Source organism: Natrix helvetica (assembly GCF_964273705.1).
Source record: "Natrix helvetica genome assembly, chromosome: 15".
Lineage (NCBI taxonomy): Eukaryota > Metazoa > Chordata > Lepidosauria > Squamata > Natricidae > Natrix > Natrix helvetica.
The window spans coordinates 9,108,855-9,123,268 of NC_138565.1; the positions used below are offsets into that span (position 1 = coordinate 9,108,855).

A 14,414-nucleotide genomic window follows, 5' to 3' on the forward strand; every position below is an offset into this window, starting at 1 on the left:
TCCTCCCCGGACACCAGGAGCATTCTGCAGGCTTCAGCAGGGCCCGGGGAAGGCAAAAATGCCCCCATTTTTCACTAAAACATGGGCATTTTTCCCTTCCCTTACCCCAGCCCTGCTGAAGCCCGCGAAGTGCTTCTGGGGGGGTGGGGGAAGGCAAAAACAACCTCATTTTTCACAAAAACGGGATGCAGAGGGAGGGCTCCAGGAGGCCAAAAATAGCTGTCTTCGGTGTCTTATACACCGAACATATACACCAACATTTTCGGTGTCTTATACACCAACAGTCTTCAGTGTCTTATACACCAACAGTCTTCAGTGTCTTATACACCGAACATATACACCAACATTTTCGGTGTCTTATACACCAACAGTCTTCAGTGTCTTATACACCAACAGTCTTCGGTGTCTTACACACCGAACATATACACCAACATTTTCGGTGTCTTATACACCAACAGTCTTCGGTGTCTTATACACCAACAGTCTTCGGTGTCTTACACACCGAACATATACACCAACATTTTCGGTGTCTTATACACCAACAGTCTTCGGTGTCTTATACACCGAACATATACACCAACATTTTCGGTGTCTTATACACCAACAGTCTTCAGTGTCTTATACACCAACAGTCTTCGGTGTCTTATACACCGAACATATACACCAACATTTTCGGTGTCTTATACACCAACAGTCTTCGGTGTCTTATACACCAACAGTCTTCGGTGTCTTATACACCAACAGTCTTCGGTGTCTTATACACCAACAGTCTTCGGTGTCTTATACACCGAACATATACACCAACATTTCCACACTTTTTTACTGGGAGAAAAGGTGCGTCTTATACGCCGAAAAATACGGTATTTCACCGATCGTTGGAAAAAAGAGGTGGAGAGTAAGAATGGAATCTGTATGGTTAAGCAAATTAAATACTCGGACAACATGATGTTTATGAAGCACTAAGAAATGTAATCAATAGAAAATTAATAAAATGTATTTAAAAAGAAAGAAAAGGGAGCTGGCGGAGATACCCAGGTGGGTCCCAGTGGAGTGAAGCAAAAGAGCCTCCCTACAGGTAAGGGTCCTTACTCACAGCATCCTCCTTTGGCGTCCAGGCACCTCGCTTTAACTTAGGGTCCACTCGCTTGGTCCAGCGGTAGATCAGCTGGGCCGAGTCCCTCCCCTCCATGTAGTAGGCCACTGTGGAACAGACAACACTTACAGTCAGCATTTTTACTGGATCAGAAAATCCCTATGGCTTGATCGTCGCTTATGCCCAGCGCCAGCTGCTTTGACCCCTCCCGCAGAAGAGGGCATCCTCGCATTACCTGAGCCAGGCGCCTCTCAAGATCAGCTGCTCCAACATCTCAAGCCTGGGCATCTAAAATCCTCATCTCTTTGGCTCTCAAATGCCAACCGGGGATGGAAGGAGTCATGCAAGAATCTAAACCCGTGTTTCCCAATTTTAGCCACGTGAAGATGTGTAGACTTCAGCTCCCAGAATCCCTCAACCAACTTGGCTACCTGGGGAATTCTGGGAGCTGGAAATCCACACTTCTGGGAGGGAGAGATTGGGAGGTGTATTCCGGACGATAACAAGAAACAGTCTCATGGGAACCAAGGACCTATCAGCAGCGTTGATACCTGCTTGAGTTGTGGAGACTTTCCCATAATTGTTCTGACCTAGGCTTCCTGAGACAGTAAGAATCACACGCATAGTCCCAAAAACTGTAATGATTCACAATCAGTCTGTCAAGAGTCCAACAGAAGTCTGCCACAACCTTTCAGGGTAAGGCTGATAAGCACCCACCTTTATCTCCCTTGAAACGCTGCCAGAGACCTAATTGCCAATTCGTTTTGCAAGGCCAAACAGAGCACAGAGTCAGACGGAGCTTCAGAGTTTAAACCGACCAAAACAAACACATTTGATTCCTGCAAAGGTCTCAAATCTGTTTGCTCCTCTTTGATCTCCTATGGGAGGGGGCCAATCATCTCCAAGCCTTACTCCCAAGTTGTCCCTTAACTGTTCTTGCCTTCTGACAGCTCTGGGAATGCGCACACTGGGAACAGGCTCCTCCTGTCCCTCTGCTTCGCTGATGTCTGACTCCGGAGGCAGCACATGACTACCAGATGGCCCTGGCCCCCTCACTGCCTCAGAGCCCTCATCCGAGCCTTCCCCAGACTCCAGAACGGGCCCATGTTCCTCCCCAACCTGCTCGCTGTCGGGACTCTGCTCCCAGCGCCTCAGGCTGCCGGCAGACCCCAATTACAACACCTGGAAACCTAACTGGACAATGTGATCTACGCTAATGAAAGGAGGGAGGATTCTATACTTCAATACACTGAATTGCCCGAAAATTAACCAGAGCTGGTTTTGCTTTCATTCTGTGCCGAAATGATGTACTCTAATAAAGTTTCGCGTTAAGAGATCGTCTCAACGGTCCTCGTTTGGTTGCGTTTGTCAGTCGGAACCTTGACAGCGGGTGCTACGATCAGGACACTCCCCCAGGGGGTGGCTTACTTTTCCGGTAAGGAATGTGATTCCCAACTCGCATTTCCTGCACGAGCTGCCTGAGCATCTGGTCTTCTTCGGGGCTCCATTCGCTCCGTTTGAAATCTTTGTTGTAGGACTGGAACTTCTGGAGGCACTGAAAGGCTGTGCGCTGCGTCTGGGGAGGGAGAAGACGCAGCGGGTTGGGAGGGGCACGGCGGGCCAGAAAGAGGGAGAAATGGGGAAGGCAGAGGAGTCGGAGATGCTGCATGGACGACCAAACGCATGCATTTATTTCAGCGGTTCATATGGATATCCAAAGGATAAGTGGTGGAATCACGTATTTACTGTAGAGGTGGGAGTTAAGAGGGGATCTAGTTTGGAATCACTCTGTGGGAGGAAGCAGCAAAGAGCAGACTCTTCAAGCTTTTATCCGCCTGTTCGCAAGAGAATGCAGTCTAGCCACATTCTTCCAAGCAGGGGATCAACAAGAAAGAAGCTGCAGGTAATCCTCAACTCACACAGTTCGTTTAGCGTCTGTTCAAAGTACAACGGCACTGAAGAAAACGACTTATGACCGTTTTTCAAACTTATAACCGTCGCTTGGTCAAAGTACAGACGCTTGGCACAACTGGCATGTATTTACGTCCTGGGGGTCACACGATCCCCTTTGGCGACCTCCTGACAAGCAAAGCCAACGGGGAAGCCAGATTCACTTAACAACCGGGCTACCAACTTAACAGCGGTAGCTATTCACTTCACGACGGTAGCAACAGAGAGGCAAAACTCACTCAACGACGGTCTCGCTTGGCAACAGAACTTTTGGGCTCCATTGCGGTTGTAAGTTGAGGACTCCCCGTACAACAGAATCAACAGATAATTAATTGATAGTGTGTTCTGAACCTCCAAGGTCAAATTTGACCCTTTTGTTCCCCTTGCAAATTCTACCAACTGCCCCGGTTATTGTGATTCTTTCCGAGCGCCACGACTGTCCCTGTCGATCCACCATGCCTCCTCTATAAAATTCTCCAGCTTTAAGAAATGGGTGGTTTTAATGCTTTGGATATTTGAACTTTTACACACACACACACACACACACACACACACACAGACACACTCTGTCAGGCCTGTAGTTATGTTCTTTTTAGGATCTTTGGCCTGCCACACTTTCTATTATTTTCCTATGTTGATTCATTAGTGTAGTAGTTGGGAGGGGGGAATAGAAAGGAGTAGGATTGTGGAATGTATTGTTGTGATTCTTTTCTAGAAGCTCAAGGTCATCTTTTGTCTCCGCACCTCGACACCTGACTGGAAGCAGAGGGGTGTAGATGCCAGCGTGGAAGATGATGATTGGAACATGTGATGGATGATGGGGTGTGGGGATAAGATCATGAACTTTCAACTGGGTGGAATTCCAGGATGTAAATCAGTGTTGGAATTCCATAGAGGTGCTAACTTTCCTGTTATGAATAAATGGGAACTACAAGGATGATTCTGCCTTGGACAATGATTTATTTCATACATGGTATTTAGAACGCTAACACTCTCTCTCTCTCTCTCTCTCTCTCTCTCTCTCTCTCTCTCTCACTCACTCACTCACTCACTCCGTTCTCGCTGGCAGAGGCACTGCTGGCCAGTCCTTCACTATTTCCAGGGTGATCCCATGGGCCAGATCTAAGCAGCCCACGGGCTGGATCCAGCCCCTGGGCCCTTGAGTTTGACACCCCTGTTCTACCGCATCCTGCCCTAGACTCACTGGCCTTACCCCCAGCTCTTGGGCGACCGCTTCCCAATGCAGACCGCCGTGCCGGGCAGTGATTTCCTTCAGCTTCTCGATCTCCTCCTCGCTCCATTCCTTCTTGTTGATGTTGGGATGCTCACAATTTTGCCAGTATTTCCTCAACTCTTTTGCGTTGCGTGTTCCTTCAAACTAGGGAGGAGGCAAGACGGAATAAATGGTCACAACTTCAGTGTTGTTGTTTTTTTTATTAAAAAAGACACCACAGGGGAAATTTGATTTCCAGGCAAATTTCCCTCCACTGTTCCCGCGCAAGATTTTTGGAGGCACTAGGGAGAGGGACTGGGGGGGGACTCACATTGATGTTGGCGATCTTGTCCCAGTCGTGCTCATCATGTCTGTTTCCCAGCAAAGCTTCTTCTGGCAACATGCTAGATCCAGAGGACACACAGACACACTTAGCAAAGCATTTGTGCTCTTCTCTAGGCAGATGTCCTGACTTACGCTTCACCAAATCACGAAGCAGGCTCCTTGTCCCGACAAAACCCCCTTTTTTTATGAAGCTCATGTGAATTCCTCTCATTCACCTCCAGCAAAGTCCCGGCAAACAGTCTTTCAAGGGTGAATTTACAACCACAGACCTTATCAGCCTTGGAGAGCTGCCAGGCCAATATCTTCCAAACGCAACAGCTGTACATAGCAAGGAGTCTTGGAAAGTCATGAGCCAATTAAGCGAACTGTCTCCTGCAAACTCCCCTCCCCTTTCATTCCTCTTTATTCCCTCTGGGAGGGGCCATTCACCCTCCACCTGTGCCTTTACTCCCGATTCGGCCCTTGCTCCTTAGCTGTTCCCTTTGTCTGACAACTCTGCGCATGCGCACACTGGGAACAGGCTCCAGCTGTTCTTCTGTCCCACTGATCTCCGACTCCGAAGGCAGCTGATAACTGTCAGACGGCCCTGGCCCCCTCTCTGCCTCCCACACAGACCCCTCATCGGAGCCTTCCCCAGACTCCAGGACTGGCCCAGGTTCCTCCCCAACTTCCTCGCTGTCTGGTCTGCCACCAGCTCCACTGGCGGGCCACAACAGCAGATGCGTAGGAGAAGACAGAGTTTGCAGTCATCTCCACTCCTTGGTTTCAACGTTGCTGCACCAGTTTCAGCTCAGTCTTGCTTGTTCACATACAGAAAGTCCATGACTTATAGTAGCTTAGCCTGGTTAAAGTTACAACAGACCTACAATGTTTCCCCGAAAATAAGGCAGGGTGATATTTTCTTTTGACACCCCCCCCCCCCGAAATAAGAGGGCCTTATTTTCGTGGAAGTCTTATTATTTTTGAGGTGCAGGAGTGGGCGAGTGGGGTCACCTCAATATTGCAATATTTTTGGGGAGGGCTCATTTTAGCGCATGCACTCAAAAGCACGAATGGGCTTATTATCCGGGGAGGTCTTATTTTCGGGGAAACGGGCTACCTTGGCTTGTGACCTGGATTCAACTTTCTGACACGAGTTCGGTCACATGAGCGAACTTCGGTCCCCTGCAACACAAGCCACAATCGCAGCCATTTGCGGTGTCACGCAGCTGTGTTTTGCAACACTGAAGCCTGAAGTTACTTCTGTTCTTGGGAAGACCGTGCCCACGGTGAACCATTGGTTTCACTGCTGAACTGACTGCCCAGAGATTTTTGGCATGCACCCAAAGGAACCAGAGCAGGTTCAGTTTCAGAGTATCCTACAATTTATAGGTTGGTCCCCTAATCCTAGCCCTAACTTCCTGCCAAGATGGCCCTCAATCAAAGACCAGGCGTCAGGGAACGAAAAACCTGCTTCTGGACACAGTTTTACACCAGGTAGGGATCCATTCAGTTTGCCAGTTTTCTTCGGCAACGTTAAGGAACTATCACCCAATTCTAGCCCTGCATATTGTGTAAGGCCCCTATAAAAATTTAGAATTTTCTAAGAATAAAGCAGCGATCACCCGTGGTCCGCAGAAAAATTATTTGCATTTTTTATATTGCACTAAATCAGGGGTCCTCAAACTACGATCCCTTGGTCGGATATGTGCAATGAACGCTCGTGTTGCTGCAGAGAGTCTCCCCCTTTTTATGTGGGTCGGAGGGGGGCAGAAATTCTGACTTGGGGTCTGCTTCAGCCTCCTGGTGGGGGGCTTTGGGCGAAGGCAGGAGGGAAGCGCCACTGGTGGCAAAGAGCCGGAGGGCCTCGTTCCAGTGGGACTGCATCATGGTCTGGAACTGGCTGACCATCTCAGCCCACTGAGCCTCCACGTGCTGCACCTGGCCTTGCCCTCCGGCAGGTCTTCCCTCTGCTTGGAAAGCCCATGCTCCTAGTCCTCAGTGAGGTGCTTCTGCTGAGCCTCCTTCTCGGTCAGATCCAAGTTGAGCTGTTTTGCCAACTCTTTCTCCTGCTGGCTGCTTAGCTCCAACAACTGCCCCCTAAGGAGCCAGGGTGGGTGAGGAGTGGCTGGGAGGGGAGGGGTGAGTAGAGGGCGGTGAGGCGCCCCTCGACGTGAGTGACATGAAGTTGGCCACACCCATCCAGTCACATGACCACCTAGCCACGCCCACTCAGACAGTCATTAGGCAGATCGTATTAGCGGTCTGCGGGATTTAAAATGATGAATTTAGTAGGCCCTCAGATCCAAAAGGTTGGGGACCCCTGGAATAAAGTATCTTTCTCAACTGTGGGCAACTTTAAGATCTGTGGATTTCAACTCCAGAAATTTCTCCCAAGCATGCTGGCTGGTGGAATTCTGGGAGCCGAAGTCCAAACATTGTGACGTTGCCAAGGTTGAGAAAAATTGAACTAGAGAATACTTGGTAGAGAGCCACGTCGGCTCTTGCAATTAAATCACTTTAGTCGGATGCAATTGCCAAGGCAGAAGTCAACTCCTCCGCTCTTCCTCTCCTGCTCCCTTTTGCCAGATCACTCCTGCTGGCAGGTGGATCTCATTCCTTTAGGAAAGCTTCCCAAACTACGCTCTGGCTCACATCTGTTTCAAGGGCATGAGCAGTCACTAGAAGGCGGCCTTCGTCATTTTAGGGTTCAAGTGGCGAATCTTACTTGATTTCATTTATTTCACGTTCCGTTTCCTGGATCTGCTTCGCCAAGATCTGCTTCTCCATCTCATCCTTGGATTTATCCCGTTTTTCATTCAGATAATCCACCCTGTTGAAAAAAATAACAGAAGAGATCTACGCAAAAAACAGAGATGGGAACAATCCCCTGCAACAAGCTGGGTGATACGAGCGGTCTCGTCCTTTCGCATTTTTACGGTCATACTACGAAATTCATCTCAAGAGGTAGAAAGAGCCAAAGCCTCAGGGGCCGGACTCAAGCATGCCTGGGCTGATTCCAGGGGCGCCTCAATTTGTGTCTTTTGGAAACCCCTTCTAAGAGCAGCTTGGAGAACAGGAACGATTTATTTGAAAGTTTAAAGCCAGCTTATTTACGGAGTGATGAAGAAACAAAGATTCTCACCCCAAGGCTGGGATTTTCTTCCTAAGGGGATGCAGCCTCAAGGTTAGACATGTTTCCCAGAAAGCTTGTCTGCTCCAAGGAGAGAAGCAACTTAGAACTAAGGAGGAATTTCCTGACAGTGAGAACAATTAATCAGTGGAACAGAAGTTGCCTCCAGAAGTTGTGAATGCCCCAACACTGGAAGCTTTTAAGAAGATGTTGGATAAATATTCGTCTGAAGTGATGGAGGGTTTCCTACCTGAGCAGGGGGTTGGACTAGAAGACCTCCAAGGTCCCTTCCAACTCTGTTATTCTATTCTATTCTATTCTATTCTATTCTATTTCTGTTACTATCCCTCCAAAGTATAAGACTGTCCCAATGCACAATGGCATTGAATAAATCTCCCCCTAATTCAGGGGTGTCTGTCAGGGGAAGATATTTCACCCTGAACTAGATGAGGTCTTGGATCGCGGCTTTTCCAAACAGCATTATCTTTAAGGTGCGAAAAAGAAATAAAATCCCGGAAAACATATTCTAATGAAAAACAAGCTTGAATACAAAAATAATAAAACAAAGAAATAAAACAAATCTATCTAATTGTTACATTTTGGCAGAAACAGTTTGTCTACCAGCTTCCTGGCAGACGGACAAAGATCAAAAGGAAAGAAAGCTCTGGAATGTGTGAAGTAATAAACATGTTAAGCATGCACAATAAATCATTGTCAGATAAGGCTTATGACCTGCGCAGTAACTCTTTCAGTTCAGCTATTCAGTTCAAGCTAGCAAACAATTTAACGCAGTGACAGTGTCAAACTCAATTTCATTGAGGGATGCATCAGAGTTGCGTTCGACATTGGGGGGCGGGCATGGGCGTGGCCAGAGTGGGTGTGGCCAGCTCGACATCACTCGGAGGCGTCCGTGGTGGCCCAACCACACTTCCAGCGAAAATGGGCTCCCAAGGCCGCACGCAGCCCTCCAACGCTCCATTTTCACTGGCAGAGGCACTGCAGGGACCCCTCATTCTTTCCAGGAAGGCCCTGTGGGCGAGATCTAAGCACCAGCCCCCGGATCCTGAGTTTGACACCCCTGCTCTAATTCAAGTGGGGCTAAGAGGTCCTTTCCTCCTGTTTTGTTTTTCTTTTTTTAAACCAAGGAAACTTACTTGAACAGTTTTGGCTGCAGCAGATGCTGTAACCGATCGCTCACGATGGCCTGTTGCAGGAGAAGCTTCTCCCGGCTTTTCCCTGGGGAAGGAGAGCAGGGTTGGGATTTAGGAAAGTAGCATTCAATGCTCAATGGATCAATCCCAGGATGGAATTCTCAGTCAGGGGGAAGAAAAGGCTAGCTTTGAATGTTGTGAAGTCCTCGTCAGGGGAAGAGGTAGCCCAGTCCCCTGGCTGAGGCTTCCCAGGCACTTTGCAAGAGGATCAAGGAATAGCAGTAGCCCTTAGACTTATATAGTGCTTCATTGGGCACGTATGCGCAGAGCAGTTAGGAGAGGTGAACAATGGAGGACAAGGAGTTGACTCAGGAAGCAAAGCACATATGGACGCTGAATGGCCCCTCCCTGACTGGGGAATAAGTAGAAGGAAAGGTGTCGTAGGAGACAACAGTTCGTATTTCTGAATATTTTGTCATTGTGTTTCGTGCGTCAAAGACTGCCTGCCAGAACTTAATTTGCAGCCTTTCAGTGGGAGCAAGGAACTGATAAGGTCTGTTACTGCCGTTAACTCCTTGAAGGACGCTTGCCTGGACTTTTCGGTGTGTGAATGCCATTAATTCACAAGAGGTAAATAAAGAAGGGGGTTTCGTGGCAAGGAGTGTGTTTCTTGCTTCTGGTAAGGCTGGGTCAGAACAGTGAGGACCCTTATCCCCTTCCTCAATTAACGGTCCTTTGACCGTAACCCCTTACATTTGATAGTGATCAGCTCCTCGAAAGACTTGATGCCTTGCCTTGCCTTTTCTCGAGCGTCATCGTTGGCAGGAGGGCCCTGGGAGGGGGGGAAAAATCCAACAAACTTTTATTGCTCTTCCCATTTCAATCCCTGCCACAAAACAACCCCCTTCCCTGGGGGCTTCTGGAACAAAGAGGAGACTCTGCTCAAGAGATTTCGGGAAAAGCAAATCCAGATTGCAGGAGGGAGAGAGAGAGAGAGAGAAAGTGACTTGCTTGGCACAGATCAGCTTAGTCCTGTTAGGAAGGACATCTGATCTGGCGGGAATCTTTCTCCCTGCATTGACAACTAAGGACTACACACTTGATACAAAACAACAACAAAGCTGACTTCCATATGAAGGGAGAAGCAAACCAGGGAAATTAGAAATTGCTAAAGTCTATAACCATGATGGCGAACCTATGCCAGAGCCATCTCTGAGCATTGCCCTGTCACCTCCAGCATGCATGCACACGCGGGCCAGCTGATTTTTGGCCCTGATCTTTGGCCGTTTTTTCACCCTCTGTTCCCGAACTTACGGTTTGCGTGTTGGGCCGTTTTTCCCCCATCACCTGGCTCCTAGAAAGCCTCTGGAGCTTAGGGAGGATGAAAAATGGACCTACCAGGCCCACTGCAAGTCAGAAAACGGGCTGTTTCCAGCCTCTGGAGGGCCTCCTGTGGGGCATGGGAGGCCGTTGTCGCCCTCCCCAGGCTCCAAGAAAGCTGTGCACGCATGCGTGGGGCAGCAGGGGGAGGAATCATGTGTTCATGCAGAGGAGGCATGGCATGGGGGGGGGGGCATTAAATTACAGGGATGGGCACACATGTGTGTGCGAGAGCTGGAACCCGAGGCGAAAAAGGTTTGCCAACCCTGGTCTATAACATGCGCAGCTCCATTTGCGCAAGCAATGGGCACGCATGCCTGCTGCTTGTGCAAATGAAGCACACCTACTCACCCACTGCTTGTGCAAGTGAGGATGCAAGGGCATGCACCAGGGGTGGGTTCCTGCCAGTTCTAACCTCTCCTATAGAAGAGGTTCCACAAATCTACAGTGCCATTTAGAACCGGTTCCAGCTCCCTCCCCCTGCCCGTCCGCACATCATCAAGATGAAGAGCGAGAGGAGGAATTCTGGGAGTTGAAGTCCACAAGTCTTAAAGCTGTCAAGTTTGAACACCCCTGTTTTTTTTTCCTAAAGGGTCATTATGGGTGCAGGGGTCTTCTAACTTGACAGCTTTAAGACTTGCGTGCTTCAATGCCAGAGTTCCTGAGCCAACATTTTGGTTGCTAAGCAAGAGCGTTGTTAAGTGAGTTTCACCACATTTTACAAGTTGGCCACGCCCACCCAGTCACATGGCTAGCAAGCCACTCCCACAAAGCAGGCCACGCCTACAGAAGAGGTTCTAAAAAAACTTGAAACCCACCACTGGCCTGCACTCACCCACCACTTCTGTGCCCCGGTTCCAAAAGCCTCAAGGTCTGGTAGTGGGCTGGGACCCGAGGTTGGGGACCCCTGGCCTCCAAGACCTGGTTACCTGAAGGACTACCTGTCTCCCATGGGATCTGCCTAGCCACTCTGATCTTGCAACGTGGCCATGCCTTGTACAAGTAGCCCTCGACCTACCACAGTTCAGTTAGTGACAGCTCAAAGCTACAACGGCACTGAAAAAAAGGTGACATCTTTCACACTTACACCGGTTGCACCCAGGGTCACGTGATCGAAAATTCAGCTCCCTTGGCAACGGACTCGTAATTATGGGATTCCTGCCACCTTCTGACAAGCAAAGCCAAGGGGGAAAACCAGATTCACTTAACGTGCGGCTAATTCAGCCACTGCAGGGGTTCGCTTAACAACTGTGGCATAAACAAAGGTCGTAAAAAAAAAAAAGGGGGGGGGGGAAATTCACTGAACAAATGTCTCGCTTAACAACAGAAACTTTGGGCTCAATTGTGGTCCTAAGTAAAGGATTGCCTGTATTCCTTCACTTGTTACCTATTGGGACCCTGGAAGGGCACCTGCTCTACAGTTGCACCTGCCCACTAGAATGACTTTGCTCTCCCAAGATCCCGACGGCTCTCACTGCTGTTCAGAAGAGCTGTGAAGACCTGGGTCTCTTCCCAGGCCCTGGACGAGTGGGAAGGACACCCTTTATCACTCTTGCCATCTTTTCTTTTTAATGACCCGATTGTAATTTGATTGCTGTGGGCCGCCGAGAGATTTTTCGGAGCCAGGCAGCATCTGAATTGAATACGTTGCCAGAGCGGTTATACTTACAAATCCAGATGTTTTGTCCTTAAAATATGGCTTCATAAAATGGCCCAAAAACATATTTGCTGGCAAGGATTTCCCGTCGCTCGATTTCATCATGCCTTTTGTTCCCGCCAGCTCCCAGGTGAGTTTTTCCTGCAAGGCATTCCAAAACAGAAGACGCCCATAAAGCCAGAATTGTGGGCAACTCCATCCCAGAGATGAAGGCATCCCACCACCCAATTATTCAGACATTTCATCCTTGCAAAATTCTCCTTGCTTCTAGCAGGGCTGGGGGAAAAGTCCAGGGCTTGCAAGACAAATATAAGGTTTCTGAAATCCGCCTGGCAACAGACTACAGTTAAAACGGATAACAGATCCCAAAAATGGGACTTACGACCGGATTCAAAATTCTGATAGGTTTTGAAACTTTAATTTACCTTTTTTTGATCTATTATTGTTCTTCCTCTTCACTATTTTGTCATTAATACAGTATATAGATGACAGGTTAATCCTTTGCAAATAGAATTGGTTTAAAATTTTGGCGGCCTGTTTCACAAGGGATAGGAAATTAATATTGTTATAATATATGAATCAAGGTGGCTCAGTGGCTAAGACGCTTGAGCTTGTCGAGCAGAAAAGTCGGCAGTTCGGCGGTTCGAATCCCTACTGTAACAGAGTGAGCTCCCGTTACTTGTCCCAGCTTCTGCCAACCTAGCAGTTTGAAAGCACATTAAAAAATGCAAGTAGAAAAATAGGGACCACTTTGGTGGGAAGGGAACAGCGTTCCATGCACTATTACCTTCCCACTGTGACAGTTTCGCGGTCCCACTGCGACAGTGTTGTGTGAACTTACTTCTGGTTACCAGCAAAAAATGCTCAATAGCTTACAATGGGTTCACTTAATAATCATTGCAAAAAAAGAATCATAAAATCAGACACAGATACACGATGACCCACTTTATGAACAAAGTTGTGGGCTCGATTGTGGTCATAAGTCGAGGACTGGCTGAATGAAGCACATGGCAGGCAAAACTGAAAGGCCAGTTGCTGACTTGTTGAGCAACAAACGTGTACAGACAGTTGCTCTGTCCCTAGACCTAGTTACCAGTCAGTCATTAACCGGCTTTTTAAAGGCATTTATGCTTTCTCAAATTTACATTTTGATCCAAAGGGGTCATGGGTCAACAAACCAAAGGAAAAAGGGAGGGAGGGGAATTTCACAACAGGAGAAATTATAATGTGTGTTTGTGTGTGTGAGAGGAGGGGTGGACTTGTGTGCTGGAGGTCATACAACATCTCCTCTAAAGCTATTTGATACTCTGATCCCCATTAACCTGTGAAATGGGCATTACTGTGACAACTCTTCTGGGAAAGGTGTGTCTCAAAGGAGACGAGGCTTTTCCACCTTGTTCCCAAGATACCCGCAGCTTAACTCACCTGTTGTTTTTTATTTTGGGCAAGGAGTTTGTTGATCTCCTCGATCTTCTCCTGAATCACTTCCTGATAAACCAGGTTCATTTGGAGGCAGGTTTCTGGGGTTTGAGGTAGGTTGACTTCCTCCTCATCTTCCTCACTATCATCTTTCTCCCCACCTGGGTCCACCTCCTGAGACAGAAGAAGGGATTAAAGCTAGAAAATTGCTGTTCCTGAAAACAAGAAACTCCTCTAAATAAAAATGTTAAGTTCAAGGACTGCAGAATGAAAAAATTAAGAACATTATGTTACTATAGCTTCATTTATTTTTTCCATCTCTTGCTATTATTTTAATGCTAGGTATTATTTATCTTTAGCCATTAGAATCCAGGGAGTTTAACTAGGGGCTTTGTTATTTAGCTGTGTTATAAATGCAATTTAAGAGTCAGTTGCATAGTTTTAAACTGTTATGAGTGGGAAGTATGTAAATTGGCTGCATGCAACATTGGCTGTACATTTAAGGGCAGGTTGGGTTGCAAAAAGCAGCTAAATCAACAAGAAGCTCTGCTTTCTCCCAATTCCAAGCCATTGCATTGCTCCCTTCTTTTTAGTCATTCCTGTATTTCTATAAAGATGAACGCCAGAAAGGGAAACATGTCCAGAAGTGCAACGATATTCAAAGGCCTCCCAACTGCCAAGGCAGAATTCCAATTTGGTTACTTGCCATGTCAAGTTGAGTATCAGATTCATCCTCTTCCAGGTCATCTGGGGAGAGAAGAGATAAATGTGAGAGAAAGAAACATTTTAATTATTTATTAAAGACATATGCAGCCCACCTGGCAGTTATCTGGGCAACTTGCAATGTAAAGATTTCAAAAGATAACTTGGAAACAAGGGACTACACTTATGATTGTGTTGCTGAGACAGGATACGGTGATCAGGAAGCCCATTTCATACATAGTTTACAAATAATCATTATGATAACAGTTCTCTAGTTTTTGTAGTAATTAACAGTCCTGTGAGTTTCTATTAATTTCCATCAGGACCCATCACATTTTTCTCTTGTGGTGTTTTACAATAACATTTAAGCACTGTGGACATCTTGTAAAAAA

At 47.5% G+C, this 14,414-nt stretch overlaps 1 protein-coding gene across 1 annotated transcript in view; it reads right to left on the reverse strand.

Annotated features, from left to right (window-relative positions):
- The window catches only part of SNAPC4 (small nuclear RNA activating complex polypeptide 4), a 36,130-nt gene that overhangs the window by 20,005 nt on the left and 1,711 nt on the right, over positions 1-14,414 (reverse strand). Inside the window, exons 3-12 of the mRNA XM_081967191.1 lie at positions 14,027-14,067; positions 13,327-13,494; positions 11,914-12,042; positions 9,618-9,696; positions 8,868-8,949; positions 7,309-7,413; positions 4,588-4,660; positions 4,257-4,421; positions 2,522-2,669; positions 1,094-1,200 (exon numbers count right to left, since the gene is read on the reverse strand). Coding sequence (XP_081823317.1) covers positions 1,094-1,200; positions 2,522-2,669; positions 4,257-4,421; positions 4,588-4,660; positions 7,309-7,413; positions 8,868-8,949; positions 9,618-9,696; positions 11,914-12,042; positions 13,327-13,494; positions 14,027-14,067 — 1,097 coding nt within the window. The remainder of the gene's footprint in view (positions 1-1,093; positions 1,201-2,521; positions 2,670-4,256; positions 4,422-4,587; positions 4,661-7,308; positions 7,414-8,867; positions 8,950-9,617; positions 9,697-11,913; positions 12,043-13,326; positions 13,495-14,026; positions 14,068-14,414) is intronic.